At 41.3% G+C, this 19,956-nt stretch overlaps 1 protein-coding gene across 2 annotated transcripts in view; it reads left to right on the plus strand.

The window, feature by feature from the left end:
- Positions 1 to 4,567: 4,567 nt before the first annotated feature.
- The window catches only part of prim2 (DNA primase subunit 2), a 105,986-nt gene continuing 90,597 nt past the window's right edge, over positions 4,568 to 19,956 (plus strand). The window contains exons 1-7 of one of the 2 annotated variants that reach the window (XM_006638865.3): positions 4,568 to 4,675; positions 5,173 to 5,328; positions 5,876 to 5,988; positions 7,567 to 7,661; positions 8,586 to 8,706; positions 16,715 to 16,810; positions 17,648 to 17,785. In XM_006638865.3, coding sequence (XP_006638928.2) covers positions 5,181 to 5,328; positions 5,876 to 5,988; positions 7,567 to 7,661; positions 8,586 to 8,706; positions 16,715 to 16,810; positions 17,648 to 17,785 — 711 coding nt within the window. In that variant the 5' untranslated portion in view covers positions 4,568 to 4,675; positions 5,173 to 5,180. The remainder of the gene's footprint in view (positions 4,676 to 5,172; positions 5,329 to 5,875; positions 5,989 to 7,566; positions 7,662 to 8,585; positions 8,707 to 16,714; positions 16,811 to 17,647; positions 17,786 to 19,956) is intronic. The other variant, XM_015363276.2, reaches the window with a different exon arrangement.

Consider the following 19,956-nt stretch of genomic DNA (forward strand, 5'->3'; position numbering starts at 1 on the left):
TATGGGGCGTGTTCATTACACAGGGAATATGTATGCCAAGATGGCAGGGTTCTTTGTCTCCAAAGAGAGACTGAGCAGGAATACTGGTGTTAGAGGCAGTTGCTATGGTAACTCTCGCTAGTGGGGAAAGCCCGTGTTACAGTGAATATCACTTTTCCCCAGCCAGGGAGTCTGGGAGTTTGTGTCTGTGTCCTTATTCCACTGGAAAAAAGTATAATTGCTTAACAGCACCAAAGTATCAGAAGTAAAAAAAAAAGTAACCATCCTTAAAATTCTACCCCTGAAAATCTGCTATTAACCTGAATTACAAACCAGTTACTTTTATCCGATGCACTATTTTTCACACACCTAGTTACAGTCACAATGTTCTTAGAATCCTAGAACAACTCTAGGATCAAGTGTTAAAAATGAGAAATTCTGATTTAAAACTGGTTTTAGATTCACTTAACTGTGCTAAACTACTAGATGCATCCTACTCATCTGATCTAGAGCAAATCGCAATAAACACAGATGACTCAGATTACTTGCATCTTTATTATTTTCAAACTCAACTGCAAGTATCAATATCTGCACTGTTAATTCCAAAACCTCGGGTTCAGCTTCAGAAGCAGCCGTTTCTCAAAATGGTCACTGTCCAGTCTTGCTCCCCTTGGGCTCAGCAAGACTGCAGTAACACTGTTGAGCCTCTCACAGGCAGCCCGGGCAGGTAGAGAGGTGGGGACCTGATGGACACCTCTTCGACTATGGAAAAGGACCTCAGAAGATCCATGTGGAAGATCCAGCCTTCAATCTCTCTGGCACTTGCTTGGGAGACTTCATAGAAGTGAAAAAATACTCTTTACGGGAGGAGCTGATCTGCAGCACAAGGGGGTTCAGCAAGATCTCCATCTGCTTCCTGAGGTAGCCCGACCTGTATCATGCAATGAACAGTTTATCCATCCTTTCATTTTTAACCGCTTCATCCAATTCAGAGTCACAGGGGAGCTGGAGCCTATCCCAGCAAGCAGCAAGTCCAAGGTGGGATACACTCTGGATGGGACACCAATCCATCGCTTGGCAGACAGACACACACAGAATCTCATGCACTCGTACCAGGGTCCAAGCCAATTAACCTATCAGTATGTTTTTGGGCTGTGGGAGGAAATTCACACAAACATGGGGAGAACGTACAAACTCCACACAGACAGCACCCCAAGTCTCACACTGAACCCAGGGCCCAGCGCTGCAAGGCACAAATGCTGACTACTGCGCGACTGTGCCAACATCCGTTTATTTTCTTACAGAAAATGAACACGCTGCTGATGCCACACAAATGTGACATTAAGAATTATATGAAATGTAAATAACTTAATTAGAAAATTATTGAATGCCATTAGATAATCAGCATTCAAATCTAGCAGATACATTTCCATAAATGCCCAAAGGAATGTTAACTGTGATCAAATTTTAAACTATCTGCACATAAAGTTGCTTTGCTCATTAAAATTAGGGCCATAATAAACATGTAATAAATTAGGAATCTATGTTCAAATGCATTAATATTTGGATAGCAGTTAAATGTTCAAAAAACAAGTACCAGCTTAAGCTGATACAGCCAGGGGATGGGGGTGATGAGAACAAATTCATAGAGGGGGATTATGGTAGCCATTAATGTAGCCAATTCATAGAGGGGGATTATTAGGAGGCATAGGAAATTTGGGCAGGACGCCGGGGTTACACCCCTACTCTTTTCGAGAAACACCTTGGGATTTTTAATGACCACAGAGAGTCAGGACCTCCGTTTTACATCTCATCCGAAAGACGGAGAGCCAGCATCACTGACTGTGCTAATTAAAGAGAGACTCCGTCTCCTTTTCTGATGAATGAATTGTTCTCGGTCCAAGCAAGGTTTTGGTTTTAAACTTTGGCAGGAAGATATCACCGGAGATTAACTCCGGATTCTTAATGCCCCATTGAAGAGCCTTTACCAGTGGGCTCCAGAGTTAAGAGGGAAGTTTGATCATCTGAGGTTTGATTCCAACAGATACAGTATGGACCGCAGCCGCCTGAACTGTGTGTTGGCCTCAGCTTGAAGAATTTTCAGGGCTTTTCCAGCTGGGTCCTTGCGAGTAGCATACTCAGCCAGGATGGCCATCTCTGCTGGATGTAATCTCTAAACAAAGGTTATGAACATATGGACAAAAGAAAGAAACTATATTCACAGAAACCTTGATCTTCTAACCTGATCACATTGTTGTAAATATTTTCACTGGATGAACAGAATGATTAACTTTGGATGAACACAGTATAATTTTAGTTATAAACAGTATAAGATTAGCTAAGGTTTCGATATGGACAATCTCAGCTCCTAGAAATGGATAATTGGAAATGGCCAAGTAAAAAGAAAAAAATCAGCATTAATTGTTTCCTAGAGGCTTACTGTATTGTAAGACCACATGTGGTGATTAAGCAACATCAACTTAATAAAGGTTTTGGTACTCAGATTCCGTTGATATTATTGCTGGTACAGCAGTTTTTAAACTACAATCCATGTGCATTGTGATATTAATGCAAAAAAGCCCACGTCTGAATTACTGGAATATCTTAACACTAACCTACTTACATGTATACAGCATACTATAAAAATGGTATTTCTCATTACATAGAAAATACAGTCTTACGCCGCGAGGAGGTTTGAAGAAAATAATAAAGAAAAAGTACAAGACAACCACGCGTAGGCCTGTTAAATCTGTTCCTTGCACTTGGGGAATTTATTTCCGTTTTTATTGAGGAAGACTATGGGATTCACATTCTCAGATTCCGGAGAAATGCTGTTAGTTAACTGCGTTTGTCGCGGAAGTCATCACACATTCTGGGAGACTTTATAATCCTGTTTCTTTTATGAATGACGAAGGATTATAGGGGAAGGTATCAATCCTTGTAGAGTTAGCTTCGGGAACTCAGACAACTGAATTGAAACCTAACCAAATGTAGCTTGCTACAGAAATCAAATCGTTTAATAGAGAAAAGAATCGTGTGCATACCATCACGTGTCTTTAAACTCACGTGGAGGTGATATACGCCTCACTTCCACAGCCCTAGGGAAGCAGAATGTCCTCTGCTGTTTTTGAGATCAACAGATCTTTCAGGTAAGGTCACGAATGAACCACACACGCTACCCTCCATCTTCAACCCGAGTCACAAGTAATTCTTCCGTGTTCTCTTTAGCGCTAAGGATCTGCTTGTTGATTGGCTGTTGTAAAAATCAATACGGTGTCCGATTGGGCAGCCGAACAGGACGTCACTACGCATGCGACTGTGCTTTACCCAATCAGAGCCCCGCACTGGGGTCGTTTTAATCCTCCTCCTTTCCGCTGGTGCCACTACATAATAAACTAATTTCTAATACGTAATAGGTTTATTCCATGCTGAAAAAAAGAAGAAAGAGAACACAAGGTTTCGGCCGTGGAGCCTTCTTCAGGTGTCCTTCAGGTGACACCTGAAGAAGGCTCCACGGCCGAAACGTTGTGTTCTCTTTCTTCTTTTTTTCAGCATGGAATAAACCTATTACTTGTTCCTTTGCAGCCTACGCATGCTGACGCAGCTACCCACCTGAACTACTAATTTCTAATACAGTGCAATACATTTGTAAGTACTGTTATAAGCTAGAGCCACCTGAGAAACAGCTTTAATTGATGGTAGGCTAAAAAATAATGTGTTCGAGCCTTCATCATTATCAGCTGTTTTTACAATTTACAAATCAGGACATCGTTTATTAATCGATACGTGCTCTGTGCACTGTCTTGGTTCGGTACATCACTCTCTCCGGGGAATGGAGAAGGGAAAAAGACGAATTTCTAGTCTATGTCCAGTCACGGTACCCCGTAGAAATCTGTACCCTCCTCCAAAATGCACACGGTATAGCTGGAAATTCGGTGTTTATGTCTACATTGAAAAGTGAGATTTTTTCTCCCGTAAGGCTAAAGGCGCAACAATGTAAGACACTGTTAGTACGTCTAAGACACAATAAAAATTATTAAAGAATGGGTTGTTACAGTACGAAAAAAACATGCTAACTTCAGGCTGTTAAAACAAGCTTCGTATTTATCACTCACTATCTTGAGTATCTGTGCAAAAATAAGACACCTCGTGTCTTGTGAAATAAAATCCCTTCTTTTGTGATGTTACTTCAAATACCCTCATTGCCAGCGTCGCCAGTCACGGGGCAGTGGAAATCTAAAACACCATATCAACAGATAACACCATTTTATCACAGAGTTTTCACAGTAACAAATCCAACTTGAAGTTTAAGGCAGACATAAAGACGGTTTACGACGTCTAGACACTGAAATGCGCGCCTTCTTCAAGCCAGAACGGTAACAACCTCACATCTGTTTCTATTTCAGAGTTTCTTGATACCAGTTTGATCACTTCAATTGAAAAAGCAGTCACAAAAAGCAACGTCTTTAACGCCACCAAAAAAAGCAACTCCAACTCCAAAACACACTTGTCAAAGTTCAGTCACGTGTTTCTTTAGCGCGACACAGTCACACTTCCGGAGGCGGGTTCTTGGGCACGACCGCTGTGATTGGCTTGTTCAGATGATGGCGTCACTTACGCGCGCTTTGGGGGAGCTGCTAGTTGGCGGTAGTTGGAAGAGCAAGAGAGAGGAGAAACGATTTGGATAATTGCGGTTGTGAGTAGCAATATTTTATCACAATTGCGTAGTGACAAAACCACCTTGATATTATCCATTCTGCTTGTGTGTGGAGTCGGTTTGCATGGGGGTTCTCTTTATTGTCTTGCAAACTCCTGTTGCTTTTTCTTTTCGGAACCATGCCTTGTCGCGATTTATGAAGTCTTTCGATTGTAGCCACGCAACTAATTTTCAAGAATAACGAGTCCCGTGATTGCAGGGCAGGGATAACCCTTAGCTCTTTCACTACACTGCAGTGACATACACCGATTTTCAGGAGGATCGACTTACGTGTACAGGGCTACCCTGAAGCTACTGCTTCACGTTAGTTTTATTTCAGAAGCCTGACGGTGAAAACGAAGCTAGTATGTTGTTTACTTATCCCCTGCAGTGGGTATAAAAGGCAGCATTGTTAGTAATGTGTTAAACGCGATCCTCTCTCTGGGTATACGGTATATGTATATGGTAAATGTGTATGCGCATTTTTTCTTCTTCAGAAATCAACATGGAGTTCAGTCGTAAAAAACACAAGAAGGTGACAGGAGACTACCAGGCAGAGCTCTACGGACACTGTCTTCAGTTCTACAGTCAACCGCCGCTTGAAAACATCCCCCTCTCCGAGTTTGAGACCTTTGCCATTGAAAGGCTGAAACGTAAAAACACAACGTTGTCCATTTGTTTTAAGTCATAAAGTCAAAAGATGACGGCGTTGTAGCAATGACCAATGCGTGTCTTTCTGTGCTGAATGCGGAGGACAAGTATATCTGGGGAACAACCCCAGATATAGTGCGGTGAAGAAGGTTGCCGCCTCCGAGCTGATATAGTAACTGAAATAAGTGCTGACGAAAAAATACATTTTTGGTTACATTAAATGAAAATTATTTCATATTTACAACTGAGCTTGCTTTATAGAAAACGCTGTATTGGTTTTAACTGTACCGACTCCTTTTGAAGTAGTTTTTGAGGGTGTCTGGAAAAGATGGGCAAAGATCTGGCAAAGGGCTTTCCTGTCCCAGGCTGAACCTGCGAGCTCTAGGGAGTGTTTCCCTGTCACACTGTGAGCCGTTGCTGTGGTTCACGGTTACATTACCAAGTGGTGCTTTTATAGACTGTAGATGTGAAGGACTCTGTGCTTTTTGTTACTTAAACTGCAAAAATTAGCTTTTTAAATTTCTCACCTCCCTCAAATTCTTTTTCCAGTTCTTAAGACTGTGGAAAACCTTGGAGTGAGCTATGTGAAAACATCTGATCTGTATATTAAGAAGCTGGACAGTGAGATTAAAACTCTGAACTTTCCATACAGGTCTGAAATGGTAGGTGCATTCTGATTGTTGTAGATGTTGTTTTGACTTGGTTAAATACTGTATACACCTCGAATACTGGCAGTGGAGGTTACTCGGGGAAAAATCAGTTGAAAGAAGTGTAAAATATGAAGTGCACAATGAGGCATTGTAAATGTACACTATGAACAGGAAGCTCCTATATGAAATGTAAAACCAGCATAAAATTTGTGTTTCTCAACCTTTTTCATCCCACAATACACCTCAGTTTGGCACAGTGCCCCTCTCCCAGCACATGCACATGCACACACACCAGGGTCAATTTCCCCAAAAGCCAGTTAATCTACCAGTATGTCTTTGGACTGTGTGAGAAACGTGAGAACTCAGAGGAAACAGGAAACCCCATGTGTACACAAGGAGAACATACAAACTCCACACAGACAGCACCTCACATCTGGAATTGAACCCAGGGCTCCGGCACTACTGGACAGCAATGCTGACCACTGTGTCCCCTTAATATTTAAATAATTTTGAATACTTTGGTTTTTCTCCTGTGGGACTTTTCGGCAGTCCTGTGGACCACTGGTGCAGGGGAGTGAGACTGTGCTCAGAGGACCTTTTTTTAATGCAGCGGTGCGCTGTGTCCCAGTCAAATTATTCAGCAGCATGGGAGAAGCACTCCTCAAGGTTTCATCTTCTTCAAGCCAAGTTAAAAGATGAGCATGCAGTGTTAGTGTTCGACTGGAAGTGCAGTATTTTGTGGTTACCCCCTGGGACAGTAAGACACTGCGGTCTTCTTGGTTTCTGATAGTGTGGGTTCAGTCAGCTGCACCTGGGTGCCACAGGGAAGAAGACAGAGGGGTTCATTAGGAAGTGCATAATTAGCTGTCTGAAGTCTTTAATTTGCATGTTAAATTAACAGATGTTTTATGTTGGCCAGAATAGTCTTTTCCTGCAACTTAAATTAATGATCAGGCTAATTTATTTTAAGGAGTTTTACGAAGCATTTAATTATTCATAGCTTTTGAATTGGAAAAAATGAGCTAAGTTTATTTAAAACTGTCTCATTGTAAGCTGTGCTGTGTGCCTGGAATTGTTACGCATTTAATAACTTATCTGGACTTGCATAGGGGTTGCATGGTTATGGAATTCAGTGCACATATATTAAAATATTGAGATAATCTTCAAATTTATTTCAGAAATACAGTAGTTAAAACATCTTTGGGAAACTGGAATTTGGAGACCCCTTGTGCTTCAAAATGGAACTGCATGGTGCTGTCTCTTCACTCTGGGTGCTCTGTTTTGTGCTTGATGTCCATGTGCCAAATGCCTTTCCATATTATGCACTTCGGTGGTTTAAATAAAAAAATTAAGGAAAGCTTTTGTGCAGCATAAAACAAGCACAAAATAAACATTTATGTATGTTTTAATGCCACAGTTCATGGGGAGAGTCAAAGAGTAATTTGAAGCAAACACTTACTGTACTTATTTCTGGTTTAACTAGGTGCAGTGGTGACCTATATATCTTTTTGAAACGTTTGTCGAATCCTTGAGAAAGATTTGCTATTTTTAAGCCCACATTAATATTCCAATGCTTTCTGACTTATCCAGGAAGAGAAGAAGCCACAAACTGGGCCTTCAGAGTATGAAAAGAGAAGAAAGGACCACATTTCTCACTTCATTCTTCGCCTTGCATACTGCCAGACGTAAGTGTCTCTGCTCAGTGTGCATGAAAACACCTGCCCTCCTGTTGAAAGGAAAACTGCTCATACAACTTGTATAGGGTTTTTTTTAAAGTAAAAAAGGAATGTCACTAATCACAAGCCTTTAAAGCTTTTGTTAATAGCTTTTATGAACCTTACTGAAGGTGCTTCCTTACACATAGGTTTGTGGGAGTATGGTGCAAGCTTCCCAGACCTATGTTGAAGGTGATTGCTTAGCTTCTTTAAAGAACAGGTATCGAAGATCCAGAGCTCCATTGGCTGCTTGCAACCAAATGAGCTGGATAGCCCTAATGGCCTCATTTCTGTTTGTAACTGCTCTTCCAGTAAGATAAGATAAGATTACTTTATTGGCCATATACCATTTCTTGCATTAAGAATTTGTCTTTTCACAGAGCCCAACTTGCTCTCCATGGGATACACAGACAGGGAGAGAAGCTTGGGGTCAGAACGCAGGGTTGACCGTTTAAATGGCGCCCCTGGAGCTGCTGGGGTAAAGGGCCTTGCTCAGGGCATATGCGTGCATTGTGGTATATACTGTAGGCAATAAGAAAAAGTTGTTTTAAACACTTTTGGTTCAACACAATTTGAAACCAGCAACCAGAAACCACAATGAATTTACACTTCATGTAATCAGTCATATATGGATGAATTAATATTCTGAAGGATGAGGATGTCTAATAACGAGCGCAAGTGGCCATGTGCTGACCTGCTCCTTGGCATCTCTTGGGCTCAAGTCTGCAGTTCCGTCCTGCCAGTTTCCTCCTGGGTTCACATGGTGTCTCAGTGCCCTTGGTGAGCCTGCACAGCAGCGAATTGTCTGTGTACCCACGCACGAGCAGAGGTGTTCAGGGACCGGTCGTGTCCTAGTAGGATATGTCCTGATAAAAATGATTCCTCCGTTTCCAGGGAAGACCTGAGGCGCTGGTTTATACAGCAGGAGATGGACTTGTTTCGACATCGGTTTAACGTCCTTCACCCAAAATACAAAAATGATTTTCTGCGGCACAACAATTTAAAGTATGAAAAGGTAAGTTATTGGTTTCTTTCTTCTTCTGATGGGAGCCTCATCCGCTTAGACTTCAGGGGCTGCTTTGTCTTGGAGAGTCTCGTGAGCTGCCCTCTCGGGTGGGTGGGTGGGTCACCTGGTCTAGCATCTCTTCTAACAGGGTGTGGTTGGAAGGATTGACCTTTTAAAGCCCGTTAAAATCCATAGAGCACATCTGGGCGAAGAGAAGAGTTACTAGTGATCATGCAGGCCCTATAGAGGTATTGCAGCTTCAGCTTCTCTGCTGGCCAGCTTGTGCTTCTGAGTGAGCGGGCTGTAGACCTGTGGTCTCATAATTGAGAACCGGAAGCATGTCTTTAATGTTCTTGTTCATGTTCTTAATGCATTTTAAATCATTCGGATGACAAAATGTCAGCATATTGCTTGCTTATTGAGTTTTGTGAAGCCATTGATTATTTCTGCCATGTGCTTTGTGGTGATTATTAATCCTGGAAGTATCGAGCAAAAAGGAAGCAAGATCTGGTCTTAAAGCCAAATACAGCCATGAGATATTCTCCATCTTCATCTCTTAAGGTTTTCAAGGCTTTCTATGCCAAAAATTGACTGTTCTCGAAGGGTTATATGAACATCAGAAGGGGGAGCTCTAAGCCTGCTGAAAGTGCATTGTCAGTGTGTTACTTCAGATGTAGGGAGGCTTCAAAATAATTTGTCTCTTCTGGCATTTTATAATTCTAGAAACAGGAAATCTGGATATCTCTACTGTTCTCTATATTTACATTAGGTAAAAGCCTTGTCTCTAGATATTAATGTAATTGGACTGTCTTGTGGAGTGTATTTGAATTTTAAGGAGTTTTGGGTATAGATTTGTGCTAGACATTCGATACCACTGATATAAATCCAGACTGTTGTTTAATGCAAGCAAGCAGTCAAACCTATCTATTGTCCAAATCCCCTCTCCTGTTTTGTGGGGTTTTAAGATAGATTCTTATTAATTCACAGTGTGGAAACAGTACGCGAAGGTGTTCTATCAAGCCGAAGCCTTCGCACCGTTCTGTGTGCTTTCACTGAGACCGGGCTCGGGGCGGGCGTAGGAGTAGCGTGCATAGCTGCCGAGTAATCAATAGATTTGATAACTTTCTCCTGAAGGTACTGTACGTCCAGCAAACCTGTCCAGCTGTAGAGCAAGCTGAAGGTAGAGCAGAGGATTGTTTTACCCACACGGAGAGAGCGAAGGAGGTGAATTTCTCTGAGGACGAGTGCTTACTGACCTTGAGTCAGAGCTGCGCAGTTTGCTTGATACTTTTCTGTTCGCCAGCGCAGAGGCACAGATGCTCGCTGCTGTGTGATTGAGATTTTGAGAAGTATTGTTCAGTTCTGGTGTGGCAACAGACAGCCTGGCACTTCTTGTACGTCTTCCGTTACATCGCTGACCTTTAGCTCTCGCTGGAAGTATTGATTAGTACATCCCAGCTCACACATTTCCCAGACGTGTTTCCCAGAAACATCTCGGAATAGGGTTTTCCACTTGTTATCCCGGTTGAGGAAGGCACAGATTGCATATAGATTGTATCTGCTGTGGGCAGATATTAGATAACATTTTCATAAAGAAAATAAATAGAATAGAGAGATAAATGCTGTATCTCTCTGTATCCTCCTCAGTTCACTGAACCTGCTGCTTGAGTGCTTGCAAACATTGTCAAATGTTTGTGCGTCTTTAGAAATGTTTCTCATGTGTCAGTCCTGCAATTGGGACTGTCTTGCGGATTGTATTTAAATTTTAAGGAGTTTGGGGTATAGATTTGTGCTAGACATTCTAAACCTCAAATAACTGATATAAATCCAGACTGTTGTTTAATGTAAGCAAAGTCATACCTATCTGTTGTCCAAATCCCTTTCCCTGTTTTGTGGGGCTAGCAGTGGTGGTAAACGTGGAGCGTCAGTGATGTTACATGTACCTGTTCCAGCTAATACAGCTGCGACTGCAGTATCGTTCCTGACTGGAGCTCCGGAATGTGATGCACATACTGACACACACACTTGTTTGTCTGCAGGAAGAAGAGCTTTGCTGATGGTGAATAGCCTCTGTCGCTGATTAAGACTGAGCTGTGCTGCCCTACTTGCTGATCTGTGTTCCATCTTTTTGTTGTTCAGGTTTTCGAAAGCCCCCCCCTCCCCCATACTTAGTTTGTAAATGTCTTAGGAGTTTAATTGGTTTTCGGCCGTTACTGGCCAAAATGTATGTCACATCGCAGTGTAGATTGGGGCCTTCGATTCTCCCAAGCCTCCTGCCTCCTGTTCTCCACAGTCTGTCAGTTTCAGCTTCCTCTCTTTGTGTCGTGTACGGTACGCCAAAACTATCCATTCATGTGGCGAAATGCAATGCATTTATTGCAGAAACTGTACTGAACAAAGCTGTTTCTCTCTGCTGTTGAGATTGGGACGACCCATCTTCAATAGTGATGCAGAACTGCCGTCACTGAGAGTCACTGTGGCACGTCAGTTGGCACGGCAACAATGCGTTGCTTAGGGAAGTGATGCGTTTATTAGTTGGCCAATAAAACGCGCAAAAGGGTGTGGCTTCTGGGAGCATGAACCAATGAAATGTTGCAGGTTTCATATCTCGGAAATTTGTTATAATTTAAAAACTATAATGAAATGAAAGGGGTTTTAAATGCATTGTTTTGTGATCTGGAGGTTCCTTGCAGTGATCAGTGGGTCAGGTCCTGTAGTTCAAGAGACTTTACTTTCCTGCTAGCCTCACCATGACTGAATGACTTTCCGAAAGCATGTTGGGGGCTGGATTCAAGTATCAGGGACTGATTTTATCATTATGAAAACTGCAACTGAAGAATTTTTCTTGGCTAGCTCAGTAATAGATGTCTTAAATGTATCAGGCTCAGGCTTAGATTATCTATTGAACCGTACTTTTACTGTTCCATAAAATAATTTTAGCTATTCCTAGTAACGGTTACATTTAAGACAATTAATGACAAAATCACAATGACAATAGGGTGCCATTATCAGTTCTCAGTTATTGGGAAGGAGCCCGACCTTAATATTGTCCAGCCTTTGTGTTGCAATTTGTCTTCTGACATTTTAAAAAGGACTGATTAAATTTCAGGAAGGTGGTTTTCTGTGAAGTAATGATCAATTGCTCTGTGTTCTGTGATTAGAAAACCGCAAGAAATGATTCATTTTTTATATTCGGGTGAATTAATTTCTCTGAAAAGGAGAAAACTATGTTTTTAAGTTTTTTTTAAAAAGTCTGTCCTCCAGTATTAAAGTTTAATGGTCTATTTCTGATAATTACAGTCCTCTTGCTCAGTACCTATACTGCAACGCACAGCACGTCTATGCCAAGGTTGTAAGTTTGAGCCTCTCCTGGGATACTGGCCCCAGTTGCTTTGCTAAAAAGCTTTTCTGTATCAGTTGAGTTGCAGTCGTCTGTGTAACTGAAGGTTTTTCAATTGATTTACCTGCTGAAGGAGTTTTTGTGTATCTTATCATTCCACACTCAATGTGTAGCTGCAGGCCTTAAGGCCTTGTGCTGTTCAGATTCCTCAGTTGATGAATCCTCTGTGTCTGTGATGCTTTTGTCTGGAAGTCTTATTCATCATTCCACTGCAAAGTCCTCCCAAGCCTCTGTAATGGGGAGAGCACTCCTTTTCATTGCTTTGTGCATTCATTGTAAATATGAACAATTATGAGTTTAATTTTGTGTTGCTTCATCACCAGAGTCTTGAATTAATCTAAACAGTAATTTTGGTGATTTGAGTGCCTACTAAGGATACATATATTAGAGTCCTAGGTAGCTTTATTTGTTTGCAATCCAACACTTTGGCTATTTTTTTCTATTCCTGACTACTCTTTTATCTAAAGCAATCTCTTATAGATAGTAGTATGCTGTTTGAGTATTCATAAAATTCCATTGATGTATGTGTGGTAAAGTTAAATTGCTTTTAATTCTTGATGCGATTGAAATTGCACCTAAAATGCTGTACCTTATGCTATATATATATAGAATCTGGGTGTTTCAAACTTTTTGTTAAGTTTTCTTACACACTAAAGATGAGTGTAGTTTGTTTGGGCCGTGGCGTAAATGGGCGTTTTGCTTGCCATGTGTGGACACAAGCAGCTGCCCCGCAGTCTTGAGCGACGAGCACCTTGTTTTGTCCGGAGGGTCAAAGTCGGGCACCGGCAGGTTATCTAGAAGTAATGGGGACCAATCTAAGCACAAAGGCTTTTGAAGGAAGGTGTTGTTTTCCGATGCAGAAATGCGCGCCCATCAGCCTCCTTGGTGCCGACGTGTGTGCGAATTGGAATGTGAGAGCCGGAGTGCTGCTCCGCCAGAGTGAGGGCCTCTTTCTCGGACACCGATTTGCTGTGAAATCCAAATGGTGAAAACTCTTGGCAGGTATCACCGCTTCACAGGAGGCTCATTTATGTGGAAATATTCTTATAACAGAATCATTTAAAATTGAAAAATAATATGACTGAAGAGGGCTGACCATCTGAAAGATGCACTTCTGAATTTAAGTTTTTCATGTCATTGAGGCATTGAACCAGGGCTTTTAGAAAATTATTCTTTTGGTGTTATAAAATCAGCATAAGGCTGAAGGATTAAACCTCAACAGGTTTTATATACTGTTGCAGAATGAAAAGGACAACAAAGCTTAACATCTGTCGCTTGTTGGGCGCGTAGTTATTTAAATTTTGAGCACATTTAAGTGTTGTTCTCGATGAAATGTTGAGCTCAGGTCATGTGATTTCATCACATGCCAGGTGCTTGGTGTTTGAGCTGAGCTGGAATTGCCGAAATGAGTTGATTGGGTCTGTAGATGCAGCCAATTGAGAAAGACATGACTTTGATGAATGCAAGGAGAGTGAAAAGTAAGAGTGTGCTCTCCTGGAGTAATGCAGGTCGCCTGCTGGCTTCCCCGTGAGTGAAGGTGGCCTGTGTGTGAGAGAAGCTGCCTGTAGACTGAGATGTTCTGCCCAGCAGTCAGCAGACTAGTCCAGAACAAAGGGCCGGCTCTGTGAGGGACCGTCGACAGGAGATGATGTCTCTGGCAGGGGGTGACCTTTTCCCAGAAGGTCAGTGCAGGTGACGGGCAGCCGTAGCCGTCTTTGTTACACCCTGTTGGTTAAAGGTCCTGAGCTTTACCAGCTGTTCCATTTTACAGCCCAGTCCGGAAGTTAAAGGATTGTGGTGGTATAAGCGCGAGGAAACAGTGCTGAGGAATGTGGCCCGCCCTTCCTTCTTTATCCTCGACCTCCCCAACGTCCACGGACTGCCTCACGGCGCGTCACGCATGCGGGCTGACCGGGCCTGTGCGTCAGTGCTGCCGAGATACCCCACACTAACTTCTTATCCCTTCTATATTGAAAGGCTGTCACAGTTTCAACTTAAAACTCAAAGTGATTCCTGGTCTATATAGAACATATTTGGGTCTTTAGTCTTGCATTTTTTTTCCTGCCTCACGTTATTTATTGTTATTTAGATTCCATTTCTTTTGCTGCTAAATTCACAGGAGAATCCAGGCCCTGAGCCTGAAATTCACGCGACGTGAAATCGCTCCAGATTCCATAAGACTTAGTGGCTCTGTATTGAAGACACTATGCAGCAGTGACCTTAATGTCTACAATGAGAAACAGTTGCGTTCTGTATTTTATAGTGTTAACTGGTATTTCTTTACTGGAGCATGACAGTGGTCAGTCATTTCTAAACCGTGTTTGAAGTGCGGTAGTGAATTTTCTTGTAGCCCGAGGGATTATCGATTTCCTAAATGTTTATTATAGTTGACACGTTTAAGGAATGTTTAATATAAATTTAAAAGCAATCTGTTCTCTTGTGGTGTTGGTTATTGTTTAACTCCTCTGCGCTTTCTAATTATATGATGAAAATTTACTTAGTTTCAGTACCTGTGTCTAGTGCTGAACCTTTGAGGGTCAAAATGTGCAGTTTAATAAATGAACTTTCTTCCTTCAGAAGGAAACCTTCTTGAGCGCTCTGGGATTAAATAACAGACATTCAGTCCAATTTTTAACTTTAATCCAAAACCAATCGAAGGTTACATTTTGGATTAAAATGAATTTCAGGCTCAAGCATCCGGCATGAAGGCTGTTCATCTTGTGCATTTTCCATGGCTCTCTTTTAAAAGCCACATGTCACTGGAGTCTTTCGCCCTGCGCTCTGCATTAATGCTGTAGGTTCAAGCCATTGTCTTTGAGCGGGTGAGTTTAAGTGGCTCACTACAACATGTTTTAGACAAAGAACTGGAAAATGGGGGTGATTGAAATGAAACAGAAATTTAAAAATATAAAGGTTCTTTCTGCTTAAGCTAATTGTGACACAATGAACATGAAAATTAACAGGATTGGGATTTTAGCTGCTAGCTGTTATTGTAACGTTTTGCTACACTTAGAAACAACCGTTTTACACAATTTAAATTAGATTTTCATATTCTTTCATATTTTATTACTTAAAAAGGACTGTATTTTGTCATTTTCACATTAGGTGGAGTTTGTGGGTTATTTAGTGCGGAATGTAGCCGGCTCTGTGAACTTTCAGAAGTGATGGAAGAGATAAGTGGTAACTGTTACATGTAATTTCGACCATTTCAAATGAGACCATCTTACATTTCCACTTGGGCTCGGTCCTAGTTCACTTCAGAATTAAATGTGAGCCTCTGAGGTTTATTTAATTTCACCTGTCCAGACACCCTGTCACTCTTATTCTTTGCTTGCCCTTATTCGTTTTTTAAAGTATTTTCTAATTACCATCCCCCAGGACTTCTGTGAGTTGTCATATATCACTGGGTTCCAAAGGCAAGTTTAAAAACTCTTCTGCTGAAGGGGGGTAGAATCTGTGGAGATAAGATGGCCTGTGAACTGGCAGAATAAAACTGTAGCCTTGTGGTGGCAGGAATCAGGCAGCACGTGAACTGGTGTGTCAGTCTTAGCAGATGAAGGTGCCTATACAGTATATACAATAAGATGGACATAGTTGTATAGCTGGACACCTACAAAGAAAGATGAGCTGTGAATATACGCCATTTGCTTAAGAAACCTAGATCTAGAATCTCTATATTTATCCTGCTTTCATCTGGGAATTGAAATTAAGTGTCTACATTTCCAACCTATTTTTAAACAGTGTGGAATTTACCGATATAGTGCCTGTGCATCTGCTTGCTTGTTAAATTGGAGAGAGGTAATTGTTTTTCCCCCCTAGAAACAATTTGTCACACTTGTTTTTTTTTCTTCTGATTACAAAATAAATTGAGCGAAGGGATTCAGTGTTTCGCGGACCGAGCACTTGAAGATATTTCCACCCAGCAGTGCTCTGTCATACTGACAATGGAAAAAGCAATACAAAACATAATTTGAAGAATATGAAGAGGTCTCCAGATATAGATTTCTGTCTTCTCTTTGCTGAGGTGAAACTCAGATTGCCACTGGAGTGTTGTCCACTGTTAGGGAACCTTCAATTAAAAACAGAAGATGACATTTCAGACATTTTGACTAACTGTTTAATTACAAATGCATAGTTGCTTCTTCTGGCAGTGAAAGTTAATAGTAGTGATTCTAACTCAGTGAATAAACATCACAATGCAATAAGTAAAACAAAGCACTTGTCACAGGTTATTAAATGTCATTGTACAATTACCTAATGTAGAGGAACAAGTAATAGGTTTATTCCCTGCTGAAAAGAGAAGAGAGAAAAAACACAAGGTTTCGGCTGTGGAGCCTTCTTCAGGAGTGGACCTCCTGACACCCGAAGAAGGCTTCACAGCTGAATCGTTGTGTTTTTTCTCTTCTCTTTTCAGCAGGGAATAAACCTATGACTTGTTCCTTTGCAGACTACGCATGCTGACACAGCTACCCACCTCAACTACTATTACCTAATGTCCCATAAATACGTTTTTCTGTATTAGCAGAAAGTTGTCTTTCTCAGACTTTAAGTTGTTCAGTACGGGTGTGTGGTTGGTATTTTTTAGTGAGTGCTTTGCATTTGTTCTTCTTTCCGCAGCTAAGTGATGAAGATAAAAGAAGGTTGGGGTCCAAACTAATCAACTCAAACTCTGCTATTAGTAGCACCAAAATTGAAGAGCTGGAGATCTACAAGGTAAACGTCAGGAGTTTGACCGTGATGTAGATTGCATGTAATTGCATGGTTGTGTTTGCTGAATGTTAGTGGTGAAGCCCGAGTGTTGCAAATTAAGATTTTATATGCTCATATATGTCCCATCAAAACATTTAATTTATGTCCCTGTTTTAAAGATTTAAAGAGAGTGCAATTTTGGAGAACTGTAATTGATTTGTAAAGGAATTACCACTTGATAGGAGGAATGGAGTTATTAAAAATTGATACAACAAAGCCAAAGGGTAGCCCACATCCCCTGCCTTTTAATCCCATCCAGTAAATTTGTTTATTGGGACTAAGTCAGTTTTACCTGATGCAAAGAGTGAAATGCTTTCCCTGTTTCTATGAATGATGCTGTATGAGAGTAGAATTGGCATTGAGCCTCTAAATCTGAGTTTTCAACCTTTCCAAGCACTGTATGTTGGGAGTTGCCCTGTATAAGGGTGTCTGCTAAACAAATAACAGTCCACCCATTTTCTAACCACTCTGTCCAATGCAGGGTTGCAGGGTAGTCGGAGCCTCTCCCAGTACGCAATGAAGTAAGATGCCCTACTGTACAAAAAGAGTTGTGCAGACCTTGCAGCATCCTAATAGAAATAGATAAGTGTATTGTGGGATGTTTTTATTTGACACCACAATAAATCTAATGGCAAGAGCGCTGGCCCCAGCCTCCCTGGTCAGATAAGGACGGAATACACAGATTCTGAGATGGCATGCTTTTAAAAATGCAGTGCTGTAAAGGCTAGCTCACCCTCTGTAATCTCTTTCACAATAGCCTGCAGTGTGAGAGGAATATTTGTTGATTTTCTTTTGGAACAGGTTCCGTTCCAGGATGCGCTTGATTTAGTTCGAGCACGAAAGGTCTTCCTTCAGGAAGGCTTTGCCTTTATCCCCCATCAGGAGATCGTTACGATAGTCCTGAACGACTTCCGGACAAGACTGTCCAAGGCACTTGCTGTAAGTCACTCAACTACTGCATTCACTACAGACTATTTTTAAAATGTTGATCCCCAAAAAATTGGAGCCATAGAAAACATTTTATATGAATTATTCAGATTAACAGAGGTACATATTAGTTCAGCCACCTCTGTATTTGAATTGTTCAGTTACATGAATTGCCTATATATTACCTGTTTATTTTAAAAGAGACCTTGATTTTAAAAAAGGCAACGTCAATGTAGCTTTGCAAAAGATTAATAGGCTCAGGTGACTGTAAAGTACAAACACTTTAGTGTGGTGGTTTTGCAAGATTTTGGTAATTTTGCTTCAAAAGCTGGTGTTTCTTGGCTGAGAAAGCGAGGCAGCTTGCGTGGAGCTCAGGTTGAGCTCTCGGATGTGCGATTTGAGCCGGGTCAAGTTGCGATCAGACTGTAACCGAGGTTCCTCAGCTGTCGGAACAGCGATGGGGCCCAAGCTGTCATCGTTCTGGCCAGCGCTGACTGATCCGACACTCCGGCGATGTGCTGCTCCTCCAGTCGGCGCGGACCCCCGTCAGGCTTTGTCTGACGCCGAGCTCTGCAGGTGGGCCTGTCGGGAACACGCCCACATGTCTCAGTGGCTCTGCAGCTTGTTGCTGTCACTGCTGGAAAGCCTCGTCTTCAAATGGTTACTGATTCCGAGCTGGGTGGACAGATAAAAAATAATAATTGGTTCCAAGTTTTATGCTAAAAGCCTTCATTCCTATTCCTTTCCATTCTCTTGAGTTTTAGGTCTATTTTCTTTCCTGGAAATTATTTACATATTTGCTTCCATGCCACATAATTTCACAGGCCCAAGCAAGTGTGATATTTACATTTTCTGAATTAATTGATGGCAGTGCATAACAATTTTAGAACTTTTTTTTCACACTAAAGATTATTTTTTTGAATGGAGAAACATTTAGATGATTTGTTGCTGTTTAAGTATGTATTAAGAATAGTAAATGTTTAGGAAAGTACAAAAAAGTTTTTGGCATTTATGAGCAACTAATGTAATGTCCTGGCTCTATTAATATAAATCGAAATACCACCACCACTGCTGTGAAGGAGAAGACGATTCCTGGCAAATATTTCCATTGTGACCTTGCAGCTGTGAGCTGCTTGAAAGGTATTGAGGATGAAAATGATTTTTGTGGATTACTAACAAGCCTGAAAGATGTCTTTCTTGTACATGTGTCTTCGTTGCTAAAGGGGTTTATACTAAAGCTGTTTCACAGGTTTTATAGGCTTAGGGATCGGACTGTTATTGTGAATCTGTTTATTTAAGCTCTATAAGTGCCAAGATAATCTCATTAAGGTGCAATAGCTCTTTTTCAGAAGTTCTACAGATAACACGAGGATCTCATTGCTATGCAAATCCAGCATTGGTCTTCTTTTATGTAAAATATAATCACTGTCACAGGGATCAATGTTTAGATTGCCAGGCTGGGATATTTTAGACAATGAAATGTTTTTTTTTTAACAATGCTTCAGAATTAAAGTTATTTTTGGAATTGAGTGAAAAGGGCCTCTCATCTAAAATGGGGCACTGCGGAGAGAGGCAGTGGAGAGGTGCCTGGTTTAGATCCCAGCGTCTTTCATGATGGAGGTGAAAAGTCCTTGGGATTGTTGTTTCACTTGTCTGGGGTCAGAATGTCAGGTCTGAAATAGATGTTGTACAGTTTTGTCTTTTCTTTTTGTTGCTGGAGGTTGTGAAGCAATATTGCCAAATGAATTTCCCCCAAGTTTGCAATAATAAAGATTTTCTAAGCTTATGTAATCCTGTTGGGGGAAAAGCATATTATATACTTACAGACTGAAAGGAATTCAACCTCATCATTCTGGCAGAAGAATGTGGGGGCTCTTCATACTAGTCTTAGAAGGAGCTGAGCAGGTTACTCCAACTACATCTGCCCTGCAGTGTTTTTAGGTTTGACAGTAGAATATACTTCTTTACAGAAACAGTAGCGAGTGTCTGGAACAAGTTTACCCCATTTCTTTAGCTGAAGCAAATTCCCTGGAACCTTTAACATAATACTAGCTGAGCTTCTCAAAGAAGTGAGCCAACAGAGACAAAACAGGCAACATGGGTGAAATACCTTTGTGAATTTCCTTTTGTTCTTATGCCTCTCTGGAATAAGCAAGCATTTTCACTGCATACAGGACCATGTA

Source organism: Lepisosteus oculatus, chromosome 17, assembly GCF_040954835.1.
Source record: "Lepisosteus oculatus isolate fLepOcu1 chromosome 17, fLepOcu1.hap2, whole genome shotgun sequence".
Taxonomy (NCBI): Eukaryota; Metazoa; Chordata; class Actinopteri; order Semionotiformes; family Lepisosteidae; genus Lepisosteus; species Lepisosteus oculatus.